General features: G+C 39.9%; 1 protein-coding gene across 2 annotated transcripts in view; it reads left to right on the top strand.

Annotated features, from left to right (window-relative positions):
* Positions 1-21,256, top strand: part of poc1a (POC1 centriolar protein A) — a 55,106-nt gene extending 33,850 nt beyond the window's left edge. For both annotated transcript variants that reach the window (XM_085158578.1, XM_085158579.1), the window contains exons 10-11: positions 699-977; positions 17,066-21,256. In XM_085158578.1, coding sequence (XP_085014704.1) covers positions 699-977; positions 17,066-17,176 — 390 coding nt within the window. In that variant the 3' untranslated portion in view covers positions 17,177-21,256. The remainder of the gene's footprint in view (positions 1-698; positions 978-17,065) is intronic.
* Positions 21,257-23,685: the final 2,429 nt, after the last annotated feature.

Genomic DNA, 23,685 nt, shown 5'->3' with positions numbered 1-23,685 from the left:
CATTGAATTCAGTGGTTTCAATCGCTTCCATGGCCACAGCTGTATACAATCAAGCACCTAGTCATGCAGACTGCTTCTACAAACATTTGTGAATGAATGGGTCGCTCTTAGGCGATCAGTGAATTCCAGCGTGGCATCGTGATAGAATGCCACTTATGCGACAAGTCCCATCTTGAAATACCCTAGTATTACAACAGAGTGGAAGCTATTGCGAACAACAGCAGTGGGGTCAGCGGATGCTGAGGTGCATAGTGCGCGGAGGTCACCAACTTTCTGCAGAGTCAATGGGTATAGACGTCCAAACTTCATGTAGCCTTCATGTCAGCTCAAGAACAGTTTTCATAAAGGTATAGATGAGGTGGTGTTTTTTTGTGGGAGGTCCCTTTTACTGTAGATATGCATGAGAAAAACCTCAGCCTCCATTGATATAAATATTTGTTGATATATTTTTGTCAGGAAATGTAATATTTAATATTACCGCTGTTGCCACTTTATGTAGGCGATTCATCAATTGTCTCTAATTTAAAACTTTTTTCTGCCAACCAGAGCAGCAATTTTGTTTTCACTAAGTAATATTAAACTTTTTTAAAAGATTGCACAATCTACAACAGAAAAGATTCTCCCTTTCCCAACAGGGACACATCCAAGATATCAAAGTTTCTAACAACTCTCACTCTCACTGTCCTCTTTGTTTCCAGACCTCTGATCCAGCTCAGCATTTTAAAAGGCAGGACTCTCAAACTGCTGCCCACACTCAGAGCTACAGACAGATTGGCATCCAGAGCAGAGCATCTCATTCCCATGCCAATGGAAGCCACAGCATCAGTTCCTCCACCGCCCATCAGACACAAACACAGAGTTTACCACAGCATTCACCCCAGGGTCAAGCACAGTCCCATGCTTCAGATGGAGGGGCCCCACCTGGTCTAGCCAACACCCTGGAACACATTATAGGCCAACTGGATATTCTTACTCAGGTAAGCAGAAGTAGTCCTGTGCTTTGTGCCTCCTACTCACACTCTTCAGAACAAAAGCATCATTCACTTTACAGCCTGCAGTACAGAGACATTAAAGAATAATAATAATAATAATAATGGATTGGATTTATATAGCGCTTTTCAAGGCACCCAAAGCGCTTTACAATACCACTATTCATTCACTCTCACATTCATACACTGGTGGAGGCAAGCTACAGTTGTAGCCACAGCTACCCTGGGGCAGACTGACAGAAGCGAGGCTGCCATATCGCGCCATCGGCCCCTCTGGCCAACACCAGTAGGCGGTAGGGTAAAGTGTCTTGCCCAAGGACACAACGACCAGGACAGAGAGCCCAGGGATCGAACCGGCGACCTTCTGGTTACAGATGTGATTCCCAACCCCCTGAGCCATGGTCGCCCATAAGCATAAAAAACCCACCACAACCTCACAGTGTCTAATGCTGTGCAGTTATGTTTAGTTTTATTCCTCACATTTATCGTTATATTTCAGTATTTTAGCAGTTACAGTGGGGCAAAAAAGTATTTAGTCAGCCACCGATTGTGCAAGTTCCCCCACTTAAAATGATGACAGAGGTCAGTAATTTGCACCAGAGGTACACTTCAACTGTGAGAGACAGAATGTGAAAAAAAAAATCCATGAATTCACATGGTAGGATTTGTAAAGAATTTATTCGTAAATCAGGGTGGAAAATAAGTATTTGGTCAATAACAAAAATACAACTCAATACTTTGTAACATAACCTTTGTTGGCAATAACAGAGGTCAAACGTTTACTATAGGTCTTTACCAGGTTTGCACACACAGTAGCTGGTATTTTGGCCCATTCCTCCATGCAGATCTTCTCAAGAGCAGTGATGTTTTGGGGCTGTCGCTGAGCAACACGGACTTTCAAGTCCCGCCACAGATTTTCTATGGGGTTGAGGTCTGGAGACTGGCTAGGCCACTCCAGGACTTTCAAATGCTTCTTACGGAGCCACTCCTTTGTTGCCCGGGCGGTGTGTTTTGGATCATTGTCATGTTGGAAGACCCAGCCTCGTTTCATCTTCAAAGTTTCTCACTGATGGAAGGAGGTTTTGGCTCAAATCTCACGATACTTGGCCCCATTCATTCTGTCCTTAACACGGATCAGTCGTCCTGTCCCCTTGGCAGGAAAAACAGCCCCATAGCATGATGTTTCCACCCCCATGCTTCACAGTAGGTATGGTGTTCTTGGGATGCAACTCAGTATTCTTCTTCCTCCAAACACGACGAGTTGAGTTTATACCAAAAAGTTCTACTTTGGTTTCATCTGACCACATGACATTCTCCCAATCCTCTGCTGTATCATCCATGTGCTCTCTGGCAAACTTCAGACGGGCCTGGACATGCACTGGCTTCAGCAGCGGAACACGTCTGGCACTGCGGGATTTGATTCCCTGCTGTTGTAGTGTGTTACTGATGGTGACCTTTGTTACTTTGGTCCCAGCTCTCTGCAGGTCATTCACCAGGTCCCCCCGTGTGGTTCTGGGATCTTTTCTCACCGTTCTCATGATCATTTTGACCCCACGGGATGAGATCTTGCATGGAGCCCCAGATCGAGGGAGATTATCAGTGATCTTGTATGTCTTCCATTTTCTGATGATTGCTCCCACAGTTGATTTTTTCACACCAAGCTGCTTGCCTATTGTAGATTCACTCTTCCCAGTCTGGTGCAGGTCTACAATTCTTTTCCCGGTGTCCTTCGAAAGCTCTTTGGTCTTGGCCATGGCGGAGTTTGGAGTCTGACTGGTTGAGGCTGTGGACAGGTGTCTTTTATACAGATGATGAGGTCAAACAGGTGCCATTCATACAGGTAACGAGTGGGGGACAGAAAAGCTTCTTACAGAAGACGTTACAGGTCTGTGAGAGCCAGGGATTTTCCTTGTTTGAGGTGACCAAATACTTATTTTCCACCCTGATTTACGAATAAATTCTTTACAAATCCTACCATGTGAATTCATGGATTTTTTTTTCACATTCTGTCTCTCACAGTTGAAGTGTACCTCTGGTGCAAATTACTGACCTCTGTCATCATTTTAAGTGGGGGAACTTGCACAATCGGTGGCTGACTAAATACTTTTTTGCCCCACTGTATTCTCTACAGAAGGTGAGATGTACCGAGACTGGGGATCTGTGCATTAGCTGTTTAAGATTGGGCTCCAAAATGTGATTGTACTTAACATCCTCCAAAGCAAAAGCTTAAAAAAAGAAACTTGCTGTATGGCTAAAGTCTGGCAGCTGAGAAAAACTGTGTCTCTGTGATGTGAGTAAGCTTTGGTTTGTTTGTGAAATCTGTCCTTTATATTCATTTGGTCATTGCCATCAATTTCCTCTATATATAAACCCTTTTTTTATATACAAGGGTTATATTGTCATTGACTAAGATGATCATATGCAATTCCTGGCTTCCCTTTGATTCCTGGGTGCTCCGGTCTGCTTGCCAAAGTACAGTATCTTGAGCACAATACTGATACCCGAGCTGCTCCTGATGCGATGATCGGTGTGTGTGTGTGTGTGTGTGTGTGTGTGTGTGTGTGTACGTTACATAGAAAGCACTTAGACGTAGAAGAAAGTGCTTGTATGAATATTTGTGTGAGTGGGTGTATGAGACATTTTTTATAAAGAGTAAAATAGAGTAGAAAAGCAATATACAAGAACCTGTCCATTTACCCTTTAGACACCATAGGTTTTTCTGTATCTGGTGAAGGCCAGACCGGAGCCTGGAGGACTAAAAATAGATCACTAAGGAAGAGCTGAAAAAAAGAAGTAACCAATTTAAACTCCGCAAGCTCTGTTTGTTATCATTATATGTCCCTTTTTTGTTGTCTTTTTTTTTTTAACTACATAAATGCGATTAGTGATGGACACTGAAAGGCCACGGGGAATAAATGTCAGAAACAATTTGAGGCTCTGCAAAAATCTTTATCTATAATTTTCACTTGAAACTTTTTGCAGGCGAATTTAAACAGTATTAAATGAAATGCCTGTAGCTCTGTTTAATTTGATAGAAACACAACACAGCAAGACAAAAAATACAGAAACAAGAAACTTTCTTTCTGCCTGTGGCACAAAAAAGAGTTTTAAAGTATTTAAACAGAATTAAATTGTTCAAGGTACAAAGACAGCAGGTGAGAGAAACAACTTGTCATGTGGTTGAAAAAAAAGGAGACTAAAATAATGAGGAAGAGGCAGCAGAGAAGAAATAGGGCACCGAGAGGACGTAGATGTAAAGAGTTGAATGAGATGGAGCTGAGACAGCAGAAAGATGTTTGGTCTTTCTCTGTACTCGATGCAGTGTTTCAGCTCCGAGCTTGTGCACTCTGAGGAAAATACATCATTCATATATGCGTGCTAGCACCACTTACTGTCTTACTCTCGAATAGTAAGTGTAAATACTTAATAGCCTTGCAGAGACACAGAAACACTCCTTGTATCCGTGTGTTTCTGTCAAAGGGTTCGCGCTGGCTCTTTCGCCTCTCCTTTCTTGAGCTTCAAACTGTAATTCACCATGTGGGAGCATTTAATATTGGGCAGGAACTGCCAGGCAGCTAGCTGACCCCTCCCAGGGGGTGGTGCCAGCCTTTTTCTTTCAAGCCTACTGTACCCCAGCCCCGATACCAGATGGACCATCTGCATCTGGTTTGCTATTCGGCTCTCTTGAAAATTTGTTTCATTCTTGGTTAGTGGAAACATGAGCGATGTCATTTCTAGGACTAGATATTGTTAGAGGAAATGCATCTTGGTTTCTGTAAGCTTTTTCTTACTTTTTTCTGGGTGTTACTGGGAAAAAATGGCCTTCCCAAATAGTTACAATTATTTCCAGAACAGAGTCATTCTCTTCACACCATATTAAGCCTCTGATTTGTTATAAATTTATAGGCAGTGACTGCGAAAAGGAGAAAATAGGGCAGTATATTATGTAACAAGGTCTGGATGGCCAGCAGTAAAATCATGGACATTGTGGTCATGTGGTATATACCAACCACTGCTAAATACCCTGTAATTTCTGCTCTCTTTTTTTTTTAGCTGTTTTACCAAATAAATGATGTGAGGTGTTTACTAAAAATGTGGCCCGCAACACAATCAAACATCTCTACTCCGATCTCGTCCATCTAAAGGACGTTGTTCCACAACTCTCGTCTTCTGTTCAGATGCAGCTACGCAAAGCAAAGCCATGCTGCCATGTTCTTTTTAGAGAGAAAAGGCTTTGTCCTGCACAAATTGTACTGTCACAAACTTTAACATTTAACATGCTAAGAGGGGCAATGCACTGTCTGACCTTGGGATAGCATTATGTAGGGCTGCACAATTAATCGTTAGAAAATCGCGATCTCGATTCATACTTATGTGCGATCTTATTTCCAAATGACAACGATTTAAAAAAAAAAAAAAAGACGACGACGATTGTACCGCATTTTGATCCGGGACGTAATCTGCATGAAAACAAGCACTCACTCTTCCTGCTCAACAAATGACAAGGGCGGAGCCTTATACCACGTGATACAGAAGCTGGCTGCTAAAATTGGCAGGGAAAAAACAACGGAGAGCACGTCAGGGATGACGAGAAAGTGACTGGAGAAAATCCGTCCCGGTCAACCACCCAAACATCAATAACGGGAACCTTATACAGCGCTTCCCTATACCCGTCGAACTCCCGCAGGCACAAAGAAATTACGGAGGCTATTACTCATCACCTGACCAAAGATATGGCTCCCATCAACACTGTGCAAAACGAGGGATTTAGGAAAGTGATCAACACCCTAGACGCTACACAGTGCTGTCCCGCAACTATTTTTCTATTGCTGCTCTATACACGCAGTGTCGAGCAATGGTGGAGACAGAATTTCAAGCAGTACAACATTTTGCGGCAATGACAAAATGTGAGACATTTGTTGTTTTTATGTTTGTTTATTGTTTTTATGTTCAGTCTCAACTGTTACAAAGTTGATGTGCAGTTAATAAGCGCAATAAATATTTATACTGGAAAAGAAAATCGTGAGAGAATCGTGATCTTAATTCTAAGCAAAAAAATCGTGATTCTCATTTTATGCAAAATCGTGCAGCCCTAGCATTATGTTAACATACACGTTAATGCAAACTAGCCAGACTTCAGCTTTTATAGAGGTGCTCACACTTCCTTGATGATGTTAATCAAGTGAATTTGATTAGAAGCACCTGGCTGCTACTTACCCTCTGAATTCCTATGGAAGCAGTAAGGGTGTATTAGTTTTTCCACAGGGCTGCAAACTTGTACTCTTGCACTCAATTATAGTACTTATGTAAGTTTTCCTTCTATATTCACACAAAGTCACACTCAGAGTAGGGCTGTACGATATAACGATATATATCGGATGACGATATAAAAACATCTATCGTTTCATTTTACGATATCGTTTGTTTCGTTGTGTCGCAAAATAAACTGTTTAGGGCAATATTTTTTCACCGTTTTGATGGTCACTGTAGAGGCTATATTAATTTCTTAAAGTTCTCTCTTTCTCTTCTATTTTATATAACCACACTACGGATGGACAAGCGCCTGTTTTTATGCGTTGTGGTTAGCAACAACCACGGTAACAGCATCGCGTTTCCGCTTGTTTATGTTCCACATAAACCTTTCACAATAAAGCTCAAGATCCTGTTGAGACTTTTCAAAATAAACTGAATCACGTGAAAGAGCAGATTATTTACGGATGAGAGCCGCCAGTTGCTAAAAAATAAACCTTAGACTCAAACGTTAGAACAGGCTTTTCTCCGCAGCACGCTGTGTAATAAATACTCACAAAGAAAATGGCGGCCGTTACAACTTATGTCTAAAAATTTCATGCATTGGTTAAAACACTCGACTCCAGCTACATGACGCGCAGCTGGAAACACTTCCCGCGAGACGAGCTGCCTGAGATTCACAGAATTTACAGAAAATGTTACATTTTTGTGATATATATTGTTATCGGGACAATAGAATTCTTATATCAGGATATGAGATTTTGGTCATATCACACAGCCCTAACTCAGAGTATTGTTGAGGCTGATGTTAAAAGCTTGAATTCATTCATCTGTAAATGCCTGATGGGGTATTGTCACGTTGCCAGGCGGGTGGCAATGTGAAATTAAGACCATACATGTATCTACTAGAAGTCTGAGGGTTAGCACTTGTACCAATATCTTTTTTTAACTTTGACTCTGCGCACATGCAATGTTAAATGCAGCCGGACAAAAAGTAAGTCTGAGGCAGGCTCAGTCGTTGGTCATTGAAAAGAGATGTGACCTGAAACAATCTAAGGTGCTCGTATTACTTTCTTAGCTAGTTCAAAGTGTAATTTAGCTACTGCCGCCCATCCTCTGGAGATTCGACTGACAAGGCAGCATTACTTATTTCGGCACTATAGTCCTACTCCTTTATAAATCTTTTTTCGAGCACTGTTTTTCACCATTACATTTCTTTGTAACTCTAATACTTGAGGAGACCGGGAGGAAAGATGATGAATAATTCAACATTAAACTGAATCTTCCAAAGGCTCAGAGTCTGCTGTGTTAGCTGCTTTTCTCTGGTCTGCCCCCTCCCATTTCTCAGCTGCCATAACGCTTTCTCTCTCCTCTCTTCGCTCTTAATTTATTTTTTAAATTTTTATCTGTGCTGAAATCAGGTCACATTTACATATAATGTGCCATATTTTCCATCTCCTTTTAAAATCAGACAGTCTAAATAACAAGTAATTAGACAGATGAAATGGATAAAGAAAAAGATCAGTATGAAAATGTCAATTAAACCCTGCAGTCGGCTTTCAGATATTTGACAATTAAATTTATTTGGAAACAGCCTATAACAGCCCTTTTCTTGTGTCTCCAGGAAGATTTTTTTTTAATACACTGGCTTTGCATTAGGATACATTATTTCATGGCTATCATGTTAACTGTTCTCTTCTTTGTATGACATTTTTCTTTCTCTGCTTATTCTACGTGTTTGTCCATCGAGTTCAGCCTCATAGCAAAATATGACATAGTCAGTCTGTTTGTTTGTGTTTATGGAAGTGAATTCTACTGTTTTTATTTTTCCTGACAGTCGGCACAAATTTCTAAGTAATGTAAGGAAGTAAGTATAGTTTGTATCTGTGGGAGGTTTGTTGTCCAGACAGTGCATCGCTATGGCAACCAAGAAAACAGAGCTTTAAAAGAAGAAGTACTTTAGACCAAACGATGAGCTTTTTCTAAATCTAAGTTGTTTGCACTAACCAAATCTTTCCGTGTGATTTGTTGTGATTTAATAACATATTAAAAAATAATACAAATGATTTCTGAAAATCAGTGACATGTCTGAGTTGTACTTGGGCCTCTGGTGTGAGTAGCAAAAATGATTCACTGCACCACCAACCCCCGCCCGCCCTCCAACACATGGAACATATGGACTTTTTTAAGTAAGTAAGAAAAGAAAAAAAAAATATTGTGTGTTTGTGAACATGAATGTGTTCATATGAGACTGGAGAGAGATCATGTTCAGGAACAGAAAAATAATGCATGTCCAGAAACCGATATGAGATGGTTAAAATCTATTGACAGTCTCAGTTTTAGTTTTTACTCTTCTTTAACTAACCTTATTCTATTTCTTTTTACATTTTCTTTGTTTTTGTATTTGTACATTTATGGCCACATGGCCATGACCAAAGAATTGATGTTAAAGACGCTAAACTGAAGCTCTAAGTAATATTAGGAGAATGTGAAAGGAACATGTTAATGGACTGTAAATTCCCTGAGAGCACTTTCTTACAATATTTTTAATCAGTTGCTGTGAAGAATGGTCTCTCGAACATAAACCGCTGTTCTCTAAGGAAACCTTTATTTTTCTCTCTCTGGGGAATTTAAATTCTTTCCAGTATTTTTGATAATGAGGAACTTGAAGAAATCTGATTTGTAAGATGAAAATGATGCCATGTCGCTGAGAGCTGCTCATGACAGGCTCAATTTACTACCTCGAGTATCACAGGGAAATAATCAAATGAATTTAAACTGGTTTTAAGAGAGAACAGATGTACACTTGTAAAGGTTAAACTGGGTTTGGGATAAGGAATGGCTGTATTCATGTTTTCCAATCTGTTAACAACATGATTGTGTCAGTATACGGGCCAGTATTTGCTTTTTGGTACCAGAAGTTTAGTGTTGTATTAATAAACTTGTATTTGTTAAAATCTTAAATATACTATTTTATTTTTTTAGCTGACTCTTTGCCTAAAAAAATGTTAAAAGTATTAGCATATGTTGTATTACTCTGAACCTTATCCCTTAGATTCTGGACTCCTACATTTAAAAAAAAAAGTTCATGTTAAGCCATCAGTTTACTCTGAGAGATGGTTAGGGGCCGTCAACACGCATGTCCGAAGGCAATATGCTTTGGGGTTGTCCTTTCATCCCTTCATCTCTTCATCTATTTCAGTCCTGTCAGGAACACCTGGCGGGATCTTCTTTGGTGGAAGAAGTTTTGGCAGGAATGTAGACTTATACTCAGAGATGAACTTTTTTGAATTTTAAGTTAAAAGATCAAGGGCCCTAAGACTCACATAACACATTTTTGACCATAAGTCAAGAAGTCATACTTTGCTTATAGGGACCAAATGCGTGTTAGGATTAAAAACAACTAGCAGTTGATGGACATGTAGAATAGTTAGGCTGTAGTTTCATATATATAGATGTACCACGCCTCTCGCCCTCAGACAACTGAGATAGGCTCCAGCTCCACTTCTGCCATGACTCTGAACTGGATAAGCAGAAGAAAATGGATGGATGATGATTTTTATTTTATTTTATTTTATTTTTTCAAAGAAACTGTGAATTATATGTCACTGAATGTAATTCAGGATTCTGCAGGTCAGTGTGAATGGGCTGTTTCTTATGTAGCACTTTTCTCCTCTACTGGAGCACTCAGAGCGCTTTATACAGCATGCCTCATGCACATCCATTCAGGTAATTTTTTTCTGTGCCTAAGTGCTTTCTATCTAACATTCACACCCCAATGAACGCATCTCAGAAAAACTTTGAGTTCAGTGTTTTGCATTCTCCAAGACTGGAGCAGCCAGGCGTCGAACCACCAACCTCCAATTAGTAGATGACCCACACTACCACCTGACCTACAGCCAAATTAATCCTTTCATTTAGTGATAATAAGTAGCAAAACACATGTCTCATAACATGATTTACAGACAGATGTTTAAAGTCTCATGTCCTCCTGCTTTTTACATAGAGTTAAAGTTTGCCATGTCTCTTAAACAAAAAATCCTTTGCCTACTCTTTGAGCTTTATGCTGTCTTACAAACATTAGTCTTACCTGGTGGGCTATTTGGTGGCTTTCTGCCAACAAAATGGTTTAGATGAGGATATGTATACACACCCCACACCTGCTGATTATTAGTGTGATTTGATTTTCTTTTTATCCCCATCATTTAGCTTTTGTGGGCTATTGTTCCTTTCTTTAAACTTTGTAGTTTCTACTTTAATGTATGTTTTTCCGGTTCTTTTCATGTGGTCGTGGTGTATTTAATAACCTCATTTAGAGGAAAGAATCAACTTTTCCACCTCGAACCAGCACTAGTTTGTCTTCTTTTGACTTTCAGACTCTTCTAGCACAGGTCATAACAAACCTGAAAGACTTTGTAAAAGACCCCAGTAATGCTCAGGGCACTGGAGAACATAATGTGTTCTGGAAAGGAAAGAAAAACAGCTCTTTCTATTTTTAGGAGCATAAAGATTTGGTTTCCACTCCACATGAAAACTATATGCCTGTATTATGTTGCCGCTGCCTGGGGACACGTGCAAAAATCACACACAGAGAGACACCAATAGCTGGCTTGGCTGAGAAACAGGGAGCCATATCGGGTTAGGGTAGTATTGATCTGGAAAGGGGAGGCAGGTTGACGGAAGGAGAGAAAGCGGAAATGCAACATCTCACACGACGCATGAAATAGCAGGAGATTTTATCTAGTTTGACTACCCAAAAGAGAACATTACTCGCCCACTCAGTGTTGAACTCAGTGCCTCGTGATGTGTATCTTAGACTATCAGAGACTAAGCGTTTTAATAGTCTTTGTCAGTTCCTGCATCAACATGTTTTTGTTTATTCATATTGTGGCTCTGTGGAGTCAGCAGAGGAGTGATGAGATTAAAATGGGAGTTCTGTAACGTGTAGGAACTTCTCTGAGCTTAAGTCGTTTGGTTCATAATAGAAAGACAAAGTTTTGAGTTGTTTTAGAACTGGGAAAACCTGCACAGCCTTTTTAAAAAAAAAACAGCCTCGCATTGGTGCTTATTTATTATTTCTCTTTTATAGTGGGCTTTAGGAAGCACCATAAAAGAGGCGAGGTTCAGAGGCAAGTTAAAGAGCAAGTCAGCTCAAACATCTGCATTAATTGCAGGACTGAACCTCTAAAAATATAAAAGATTTGTCAAAAAATTGACAAAAAAAAAAAGAGTGCCTCTGAGTTTCTATCGTGGACACAGTTTAAACTTAAAGTTTGGATGGTAAACCCCACTAACGTGTTCAGGTTGTTCATAAAGGAGGACTGCTTGGACGAGTTTGTAATGAGCTACCATAGTTAGCGGGACTGGGACTAGTCTGGACAATGCACCATGACTTCAGCTCTTTATTTAACATCCACATAGATGTGGGGAGCCTGCATGAAATACTTTCCACTCGTCACACTGTAGCATGAAAATGGAGTTAGTGTTTTGGTTTCACAGGTATTTGCTCAACCACTTAAACACCTGTTCTCCACATGCCAAAATGAAGTAGATTAAGTCATCTGCAGTCATCTCGAGTCTCTCTTGTTCTCACTCGCTCACATTCTTTCTTTATCCTACATCATCTAGGTCTTACGATGATAAGGCTGAAAAGACAGGTGATGAATTTTAAAAAATGTTTTCTTATCCAGCAACACATGTCATTCAGTTACATATTTTTAAGCAATATTGTGATTGTAGCAAATGATAGAGTGAAAGACTGTGTGCAAAAGTCTTGAGCAGTGTTGAGGAGTAACGTAGTACATGTACCAGCGTTACGTATTTAAAATACAAAATAGGAGTAGCTGTATTCTGTTACAGTTACCGTTTAAAAAGGTGGTGTTCAGAATACAGTAACTTTGTTGAAATAAATTGATTTCACTGCAATTTTTCCCTGTTTCATATATCAGGCTTTGCCCTCTCTATTTCTGGTAATTCCACACCGGTGGAAACCCAAACAAAACACGCATTAAGAGGCTCTAAAGCCCGTGTCTCAATCTCATGGCCTATGTCACCCCTACTTGCAGCCCGCATAATGACGTGACGAAATGTTTTTAAAAATTATTGTTCAAAAAATTATTTAATATGAAGGCAGTGTAGCCCAGTTGTAAGTAAGCTATTAAGACTCGACTGTACACTTTTTTCGTGTTTTTCTCTGAAACAATAAGTTCCATTGGAGCAGCCTTTCAAAGCCTCTCTCTGTCTCTCGCGGGCAAAGGTGATCCAGACAACAAAGTAAAGCTAGTTTTCAGCTACGAGCCCGACACGGGACCTGACATATTAGCCAGACGTCCATTTACTGTTTTTATATACGTGCAGAATAGTTTTCTACACGAGAGCGCTGCTAAAAGTGCAGCCTTACCTAATGTCCACCCTACTGTTACTCATTTTATATTAAGATTTAAAAATCTAGTTGGTATTGGTATGGCGAGTAACCTTCAGTAATAGTAATAAATCACACAGCAATAGTACATTCATGTAGTTGTAAAAAGCTTGATAAAATATTGTAATCCAGAATTCAATTCAATTCAATTTTATTTATATAGCACCAAATCACAACAAAAGTCGCCTCAAGGCCAGAGTATTCAGAATATGTTACTCTCATTGAATAACGTAATGGAATACGTTACAAAATATATTTTTTGGCATGTAATCTGTAGTGGAATACATTTTAAAAGTAACCTTCCCAAAACTGGTCTTGAGCCATCCCTCATTTCTCTGTATAGGAAATAGATGAAGCAATTTATCGACATATGTGAACTTTCTGGTTATTTCTTTATGTACACTTCGGGAATAGCTCTCCAGGCTTCTTGAAGGACATTCAGAGCTCTTCTTTGGATGTTGGCTGCCTTTTCTTCTGTTCTCTGTCAACATGATCCCACACTGCTTCAGTAACTCTGGGGGAGGCCAATCCATGACTGATAGTGTGTCATTGTGTATTTTTCTATCCAGGCATTGACAGTGTGGTCATTGTCATGCTGAGAAATAAGGCCACTGCCAAGGTGTTTCCAGATGATATCTCATGGTGGCTCAATATCTGGCTGTACTTTTTCTTCTGCTTTCACAATTCCATCAATTCTGAAAAACATCCCCAGCAACACTGGCTCAAATGCAGCCCCAAGACATGACAGAGCCTCCACTGTGTTTTAAAGAAAGCGTGAGACGCTCACTGTTTTAACTCTCTCCTGAGCTCTATTGACTTGGCATACCTCAGTCCTTTTTTCCCTTTTCCCCCAATGGAACAAATTCTGTGTTTTTGCAACAGGCTGCTAGTAACAAAAAGTGCCTTTGGTTCTGAACCAAACTGGTTCCCTGTCTATGTGTAGACGCAACACTGGTTCATCCCTTACATTGGGTGCCGTTTTATGCTTGAATGATTCATCGGTCAGTGTTTAGTGTCTTAAAACACAAACAAAAAACAACATTCCTCTAAAAATGGTCAAGTCCATGAACTGGACTGAAAATGAGTGAAAAACCATTCAAAGTTAAAAGAAAAAACTTTGGAAAGCCTGAGCCAAAAAACTTGGAGAACTGTTGCTCAAGACCACTTTAAAAAGAATATAAGTCCATCTCTTTAGAAGCAAAATATGAAAAACAAGGGGAAGCTCAAGAGTTTTGTACAGTAGTGTGTTAAATCTTTGCTTATGTCTTTAATTGTGCCTGTTCATTTATCCATGTGCGTGTCACATCTCATCCACTGCTGGTTACATTTTGCTAAATATTGTGAGTGACTCATCTCTGTGCTGCTTTTTAGTAATTTCAAAATTGCCCTCACTGGCACAAAGCACAGCATACCGTACAATTACAGGTCGAGACATGCTGACATACTTACATGCTCTTACTGGCCCAAACCTAGAGCGCCTAATCTGTCTGGGGATGTTGTGTTTGCTGTTTGATTGTTTCTGCCCTCAACCAAATTCTGTTGCCAAGCCCTTCCATCCAAATTTGCTTAGTCGCTGTGATTATGTTTGTCACCAGGCAACATTAGCTCAGTAAAACAGTTATGTAAGAGATGCAGGATTGCCACTTAACTGTTTACAGAAGACTCATTCAGAATTACTGTCATTTTTTTCGTGATTTGAAAAAAGGAGCTATGTTGTAGCATTTAGCTCAGATGTCTTTTGTTGCTTACTTTCTATAAGACAGTTGGAGTAGAAAAGGTGCTCTGCCTGCTTTTTTTTTCATCGTCTTTTCTTTTGTAAAATAAGCAAACAGCCAAGGAGATCTCAATGAATCATATTTAGACTCATATCCTTGTTTATTACACCTCATAGTTTGAATTACAAGCCAAGTGCTGTTTGTCTGTGTAGCGCTTTTCCAACATAGAGGACATTCACAGTGCTTGGCAAACCGCAAAGAGAGACTGAAAAGAATTAAACAAATCTAGACTTTAAAACAAAAAATATATATGTTTTCAGTGCATTCACAGCTGATTTGAATGAATGAAAGGCACTTGAATGCCAGAGTAAACTGGAGATTGGGTAAGGCCACGTTGCCACATGATTTTGAAGGTAGTTTATCTCTTATTCTTTCGATTCCTGAGACTTTTTGCCTTTAAAAAAGACCTGTGTTTAATTATCCATTAAATGACATTTATTACAGTTCTGTAACAAGGTTTTTATGCTTGTAGGGGAAGATAAAAAAACACTGTGTATGGCTGCTTTACCACTGGTTAGAGAAATGGGTGCACTGTTCTTGGACATTTTGTTGTAGCATTAGCGCAGCGAGCCGCACTCTGTGCTCCACCTGTGTTTGAACTCTCCTTCATACATAATCCATTTTAGCTCAGAAAGTCATTGAGATAAAGCATAGTGGGTGAAAAGTTCATCCAGTTGCATTACTGTAATAACCAGGATTCAAAGCCTTCCTGTATCTAGTAGGGTTGTGTAAGGTGTATGTTAGGTGTGTGTAAGAGCTAACTAGGTTTTGTCTTTTAGTACATTTGAGAACCTTCTGTATGACTACACAGGTCTAGCTATCTGGCAGTCTCTAGGAAAAGCTAAAACCATGACAAAATACTGAGTTATCCAGCATTTCCCACGTATGTGGAATCATGTTTTCACCCAATTCTGTATTTAATTCTTTTCCTTCTTGGAGATGCACAAACATGGAGCAGGCTTTTGTGCTGAGTTTGGTCAGAGTTAAGTTTAAGCCCTGCAGATATTAATGTAGAAATTAAGTGAATGTATCATAATTGTACTGTACATTGTTATAAAAGTACACATGTATTGCAATACACTTACGTATATCTGAACAAACAATTTTAGAAATGTAAAAGTGACCTCACATATATTTTGCGAAGCTATGAAGAAAAGTCAACAGTGCACAGAAAAATCACACACACACACACACACACACACACACACACACACACACACACACACACACACACAGAGAGAGAGAGAGAGAGAACAGCAAAGACATCAGCTATTGATCTTTTGTTTCTTTCAGTTCTGTATTGAGTACAGTCAGATCTCTCCAGGCAATGTTGCTGCTTTAAGCTTGTTTGTTGTACCCTGACCGTGTGTCTGTACTTTAGAAAAGCTGCCTGTGTACCCACAGGGTTTCCAAATTTGTCATCCTTACTCCTCAGCCAAGTTTTCAGGTGGATTTTAGATGATCAAATCGATTTTACAGCTGATTGAACTTCTTTCCGGCAATGCTGCCAAACAGGAAATGAGGTCATATCTTAGCAACTGTGTCATTTATTTTGACACCAAACCAAATAATTTGATTATACCAAAAAAAAAGAAGTAATTTGACCACTGGGAGGTGCTACAATAAGCAAAAACATGTTTGTTCTTTCAGTCCACAAAGTCACGCTTTTAACATGACCAGATTAAGTTGCCATGGCGACTGAGCCCTGCTGAATCACTTGGACCCCTCTTTGGTGCATGCAGCTATGTTACACTTGAGAATTTTTAGAACAGGTTCAGTAACATCAGTGGCCACTGATGAGGTAAAAATGCCGGTTTCCTTCGAATATTTTGTTGTTTCACTCTTGCCTGATCATGTAGACGAGCAGACTTGCTGTTTCATAACTCCCCCGAGGGTCTTTTATCCATATTTTTTGTTGGTTTTTTGGAATTACAGTTTTGAGGCTGTTACTGACTGCTGTTGGAAGTTGGGTTTTTTTGTCATATAAAAACTAAAGTAGAATTAAGCGTTTCATCATTAATATCAGAAGCCGATATGAAGTTCGTAATGTGTAATGTGAGTTCTCACATTAACACAAAACCTCAGACGTTATCATGATCATCGCATCCATGCTGAGCAGTGTCTTCATTTTAATGGTGACACCTCTGGAAATTACACCTGGTGGCCCCTCTCATAAATGGGCTCGGATGACACTGCGCTCGAATGTACGGGAACAAATACGCCACAATTACTGCCACTGTTGGAGGGTGGTCAAAAGAAAAGTATGTCGCACTGTGATCTCACTGCCCACACATTCCCGTCCTGAATCGGAAAGCTAGTTTCTTGTACTCTCTGTGTGAGTAAGTGTGTTTATGCAACCGTGTGAGAGAGAGAACAAGAGAGAGTGCGTGCCAGACACAGAGACTGTAGTGTTTTCAGTTCGTGCAGCAGATTTTGCTTCGATAATCAGCTGGATTGTTTTGCTCGCCCAACATCTGTCTCAAACACACACAAACACAACCATTATATAGTCATTACTGTCAGGCTGATGCTGTGCAGCCCTCTCTGACATGCTCTTTCTCTCTTATACATCTCCTTCCTCCTTTCTTTGTCTTGTTCCTATCCTCTCCTGTCTTCTCTTCTTCCTCCAGACGGTTTCGATCTTGGAGCAGCGGCTGACGCTGACGGAGGATAAGCTCAAGGAGTGTTTGGAGAACCAAATGGAAATCGGTCTACATCTCCAGAGAAGCGAAGAGGCTTAAAGTTAGCGGTACCAGAGACACATTGATCTGTGGTGTTGGAGGGGGGAAGTGTGGTTGCATCAACACCATACACCGTTGCCATTTGATCACACTGAAAGCGAGGACTGAACCTTAAATGCACACTGAGCCGTCCTGCTGATGTACTGTGTCTGGCTGTGTTGAAAAGAGATATGAGAAGTGAAGGAGTTGAATATTAGAAAAGTTTCAGTACAGCAGTGCTGAGCATGCAGTCGCTTTCCTGCTGACAAAAAGACCCCACTTTACCGCTGTGAGACACTGTGTGCGATTGAGCGTAATGGCTGCCTGTACAGGTGTTGACACTTGTGCACAGTGTGTATGTTTTTACCCAGTCTGTATTGTGCAGGAGGCCATTAGCCACTGGGTTTTTTTCACTGAAAAGTGCATATTTGTGTAACCATCAGTCATATTTGTCATTTTTGAAAGGAAGGATATGGCTCAATGATCCTGTTGCGTTAAGACAGTTACTCAAGACGTTTGTTCTCTGGTAACGTTTACAGAGGCCCCACAGTGCCTTTATTTAGTTTAAGGTGAGAGAATGTTTCCAGCTGACAAGCTTGAGGCCATTTTTATTACTATTTCTATTTTAATTTCACGATGCATCTGGTGATAGTTTGGTTTTGTTTTTTTACTGAAATGACCATTCTTTAGTGCCTCCAACAAGTACTGAAAGATAACAGGTTGTTGATTTTCATGATGACTATAAAATGATGCCCTCATATTTTATGTTAAAGTAATGCTGCTTTTTACATTGGTTCTTTTTGTTCTGTCAATAAAACTTTTATACACTGAAAACAGACTTTTAATAAATGTTTTCACTTCTCAAGTGTGGTGTGAAAGCCAAAGTTAGGTGATGAAATATTTCTGGTTCCCTTTTTGTTATAATGAGTAGCATTTTTATAGCTTTGTAGAAAAAAAATGTAACAGGCTATTACTAAGAGACTGGTCATTTTCTCGTCAGGTGAGCTAAAGTTATTGCCAGAGAAGTCATGACTTCCCTGTTTTTATTGTGCTGAGCAGAAATGTGAGGATCATGAGCTGTGAGCGGTGTCATCCATTGCTCATGGCGAGTAATTTTCAACCCGTTCTTTGCCACAGTTTGAGCGATGATTAATTTTTTTAAAAGAATGGGGGTGAATGCTCCTTCCCCGCTTGTGTCCAAAATTCTTTGGTTCCCCCCCCCCCCCGGAGTAATTTACGTAATCTGAGCGCTGATGCTGGATCAGTATTTTTATTTTTAGATGCTTCATTGAAAATGTGCCCGAGGCTGCGCTTAGACGCACACTGTGATTTTTCAAAGAACAGATCCATGGTTTTGTGTGTGCGTGTGTGTGTGTGTGTGTGTGTGTGTGTGTGTGTGTGTGTTTTGGGGTTTTTTTTAATTCAACAAACTGGAAATACGATTATATACAGTAATGAGTCATCTCGAGGTCGTTGTGGAGGACTCATGGCTGTGCCATTGAGAAGGGAAAATATTAATGCCTGTTTCTTTAAGACCCGGCTCGGGCTCTGCACTAATGGAAAAAGAAGAAAAACAAAACCGGAATTCTGGAGCTGCAATGCCGGGCCCACTCTCTTCCTTCCTGTCTGGGGCCCGGGGACACACACATATATGCACGCACACACATGCTCAGACATATGCACTCTCAGAGAGACACTCCAGCCAGAGAAAACAACTCCCTTTACTATGGGCCTCAACCAGACAGCCTGCCAGGAGCACCAGTGCGAGAGAGGAGGGGCTAAAAGAGTGGGTTCAATAACTGCTATGCTTCGTGCGTGTGTGTGTGTGTGTGTGTGTGTGTGTGTGTGTGTGTGTGTGTGTGTGTGTGTGTGTGTGTGTGTGTATACACTTCTGTTCAGCCGTCTTTGTGAGGACTCAGTTTAGCTGTTGACCTCAAGAGTGAGGAAGTCCGGCCCCCTCTTTAAATCAGACCCTCTTTAGGCTGTCTGGGTGATTTTGTTTTAAAGTTCAAATTAGTAGTTCGGTTAATTAGTGGACAGAAAACTGTTTTCTCATCAGGCATTCTTTGATTTCAGCTTTGCCTCCTTTTCGTTTTATCAGTTCAAGTTATTAATGGTTGGTTTTCTGCACCTTAAAGCCTTTCACTCTTTCGGGTGACACCACTCAATTTGTTGAGCATTGAGGTCATGTGAACTTCTAACGTTTGAGAAGAGAAGCAAAATTCCTTTTCCAGGGTAAGAGAAACCCAAATAACTCTTGAGGCTTTTTCTCAAGATTTTTACAGTACCTGAAGCAAAACATCCTCACCTACAATTAGATGTAGCAATTCAGTTGTAATAGATAATGTTGTAACAAGCCAGAGGGAATCCATCCTGGTCCTTCCAAGTGTAGCTGTTTAGATGTGTGTCTATGTGCATGAGTGAGGAAAGAACAGTTGAAGAGCAGGGCGCTGTAATATGTAGCCCATGTGTGGCCACAAGTGTGTGTGTGTGTGTGTGTGTGTGTGTGTGTAGGAGGGGGTTGGTGAGCCTATGAGGAGAACATCTGGATATGTTTTTCCTGGTGTGCTGTGGTTGCCGCCGCTCTTTGTGTGTATGTGTCAGTGTGTGTTTTAGTGCTTTACTAGTTCAGCGTGTCACGTCTTTACATTGTCCTGTTCCTCGAGGCTTTCTTTTTCCTCAAACATCACGTTATATTCCGACAGTTTTATGATGTAGAAATGATAACCAATGGGCTCAGACTGCCAAATGTTTCTGCCCTCTTGGAGCAGGTGGAGAATTTCCCGCCACACAAATTATGCAAACTATCTAAAACCATTTGGTATTCTTAGAACTACAAGATGTTGCATGTATCCAAAACATTGAAATAGTAATTTCCCCAACGTAGTGGTCACTGCTTAATGAGCTGATGGGGAACTGGAGGTTTGTAGTTCCAGGAAATAAAAGAGAGGTTGTCTGAGGATCTAAAATACTCAGAACAGATGTGAGGAAGTAAAATAACACAGAAGAGCCCAGCATTTTGGAAACTATAGGTTGTGTAATGTGCAAAAGTTTCCAGGGAATTAGGTGCACTGTACATTTTTACCAGCCCAGTGAGACACATGCAGGGGGTTCACAGAATAATATCTAAATGCTTGGTAAAAACAAACATTAATTACAGTTTCTAATTTATAAAAGAAACCTTAAAAAAGCAGTTGATATTTTCCAAAGATGTATAACCTAATAACAAAGCTTTCTTTATTTCTTTCTAACCTGGATTGCTAAAAAAAAAAAGAAAATCTACAAAAATATTACATCAAAGGGGTTGTGTAGTATGTCAGACAGTGTAAAATGCCTGTAATTTGACTGCAACCTAATTATGCCCCACTTTGAAGCAGCGATTGAATCAGTGATCAGTCCTTTTCTGATAAATGGGTTACCACAGTGTTTAAAGCTGAGACAGAACCCCTCGACCGAAAGTAAGACCACTCTCACTGACATCATAAACCGTTAATACACTTAAATAAGCTTCAAGAGCAAAGAGCAGAGATGCTAACCACATTTGACTTATTTTAAGACTGGATGTGTTTTGGAGGTTAAAGTTTCCACTGTTTTTATACCATATACTTTTATTTCTTTTTTTTTATTGGGATTACTTACAGCGCTTAGGAAATGTATTTTTATTTTATTTATGATATTTTCTTAAGCCACTTAAAACAAAGAAAAATACTTCAAAGATCAGTTTAAAGCTGAAAATCATGTTGTTTTTTTAATTCTGGAAAAAAAGAACAAAATTTACATTTCTATTGCCTAAGATTTGAGCCGGCACACTGGACTTCTCTGGGGATTTGGAAATTAATCAAGCACAACATTCAAACACTCTGTTCGGGAATACAAGTAAATAACTGTAATTTTGCTTCTTGATAAAAAGAAAAATAATACAGTGGAACCCCGACTTACAAAATTAATTAGTTCCAGAGGGTCTTTCGTAAGTCAGAATTTTAAGTAAGTCGAAGCACCGTTTTCCATCACCTTTTGAGCGAGGCGATGCTGGCTGAAGTCGAAGTTCTTGGTGGAGGCTGAAGAAAGCATACATAGGCATGCATACATACCTATGTATGTATGCATGCATACATACATAGGTACATTAGTTTTAATGTACCTATGTACATGCACATTAGTTTTAATGTTATGTACATGTACATAACATTAAAACTAAAATTTACATTTACGTTAATTAATGTACGTACGTACACTGTGCAATGATATTTTAACATTTTTTTAAACTCATATTTATGCCTTATGCCGGGCCCGTTATGAATGAACACAAAATAGCGCACTGCAACAACAATACGTCTTTCACGTGGAACAGCGAAATGCATTTCGCAAATGGATTTCGTTACACTGGCATTTTGTTGTACCACGGGCAAAAATAGTGCCTTCGTAACTTGAATTTTTCGTTAAATGGGGTCTTTGTAACCCGGGGTTCCACTGTAATTTTCTTTTTTGTAAAACTGTAACTTTGGAAGTTTATGGATAACAGCAGTAATTATGTTTCAACATTCAAAATATACTTTTAATTTTGGAGCTTGTAATAGTTGTGGATTAACCATTACAGAAACATAAAAAAACTTTTTTTAAGTACCAAAGTGGCTGTGGCTAAACCTTACATTGGTTGGTCGTCTAATAAATTTGTTCAGCACTCTGCTAGTTTCAGAAACATCACTTATTCTATGTATTGCTGGCCTTTATTTAAAAAACCAAAACATTATACTTCTGTTTTTTAGGGGAATACACAGCACAGATCTACAGTTTGGGAAAGTTTCTCTTCCAAGAGAGGTGATTTCCCCCCTTTGCTACCTGTTTCAAACTAAGCCTTACTTAACCGTTTTAGATCACTTCTCTAAGCCAGCTTTCTCTAGTTTGGTTTGAAAGACGAGGTTTGAACAGCAGATGGGCAGGGCTTCTGTACACATGACCACTAACTGTGTGATGTTAACTTGTCTGCCGTTTTAGACATGTAACAACCATGGTGACAATGTACGAAAGCGTGAAAAAGGCTGGAGTCACTCAAGCTGTGACGCAGTGGTCTGCAACCATCTCACAACTAGCCAGCAATAGGGAAACAAACGTGCATTCCCCAATTGGTATAATCAGGTAGTCTCTGGAGGCTGATGGCAATTGCTGGGAAAATGATTGCTCAAGTCAAAGTCATTCAGGTCTACAGACAATCAGTGACTCCCTGGCAACCACCTATCACTATGGAAAAATGTGTATTTCCCCAACTGGTTGGCAAAAACTTCCTTGTGATTGCTTTGTTCTCTAACAATTCCTGCAGACATATAGTGCTGTGAAAACGTATTATCCCCCTATGCTAATTTGTTATTGCATGTTTCAGTTCATCAAACTAATTTAATATTATTCAAAGATAAGCCGAATAATTATGAAATGCAGTTTTCAAATTATGATTTTATTTAATAAGCGAAAAAAGTTATCCACACCTAGCTTGACCTTTGTTTAAAGAAAGGTTATCCCTTGCTAAACCTAGTAACTTCCAGTTCCAGCCATGACAGTCTGTTAGCAATCGAAGACATTGCTAGGAGGCTTTTGGTGCTTTTCAGCTTTCATGCAATGATTTCACCCAGCAACGGCAGAAAACATCAAGGAACCACTGCCGGTAAGTTGAGGAATACACGTTTTCCTAGCAAACAGTGGTTGCAACTTTTGAGCAATGACGCATTACGTCACATAACAGACATGTGCAGATTAACAATGGATAATACATAGAGTGCGGGAGAGAGTATGACTGTGGAGCGTTTAAAGCGTGGAAGTACTGACCTCACTTTGAGTTTGATTCCGTAAAAAGTGACAAAAACATTAGTGTCTGCTGTACACTGCCTGGGAAGAAAACTTCTTTTTACACCGAAAAAAAACCCTAAACGTCCTAGCAAGTACAGTGGGGCAAAAAAGTATTTAGTCAGCCACCGATTGTGCAAGTTCCCCCACTTAAAATGATGACAGAGGTCAGTAATTTGCACCAGAGGTACACTTCAACTGTGAGAGACAGAATGTGAAAAAAAAATCCATGAATTCACATGGTAGGATTTGTAAAGAATTTATTCGTAAATCAGGGTGGAAAATAAGTATTTGGTCAATAACAAAAATACAACTCAATACTTTGTAACATAACCTTTGTTGGCAATAACAGAGGTCAAACGTTTACTATAGGTCTTTACCAGGTTTGCACACACAGTAGCTGGTATTTTGGCCCATTCCTCCATGCAGATCTTCTCAAGAGCAGTGATGTTTTGGGGCTGTCGCCGAGCAACACGGACTTTCAACTCCCGCCACAGATTTTCTATGGGGTTGAGGTCTGGAGACTGGCTAGGCCACTCCAGGACTTTCAAATGCTTCTTACGGAGCCACTCCTTTGTTGCCCGGGCGGTGTGTTTTGGATCATTGTCATGTTGGAAGACCCAGCCTCGTTTCATCTTCAAAGTTCTCACTGATGGAAGGAGGTTTTGGCTCAAAATCTCACGATACTTGGCCCC

The sequence above is a fragment of the Neolamprologus multifasciatus genome, chromosome 5 (genome assembly GCF_963576455.1).
Source record: "Neolamprologus multifasciatus chromosome 5, fNeoMul1.2, whole genome shotgun sequence".
Taxonomy (NCBI): domain Eukaryota; kingdom Metazoa; phylum Chordata; class Actinopteri; order Cichliformes; family Cichlidae; genus Neolamprologus; species Neolamprologus multifasciatus.
This window is presented reverse-complemented; position numbering and strand designations above follow the sequence as displayed.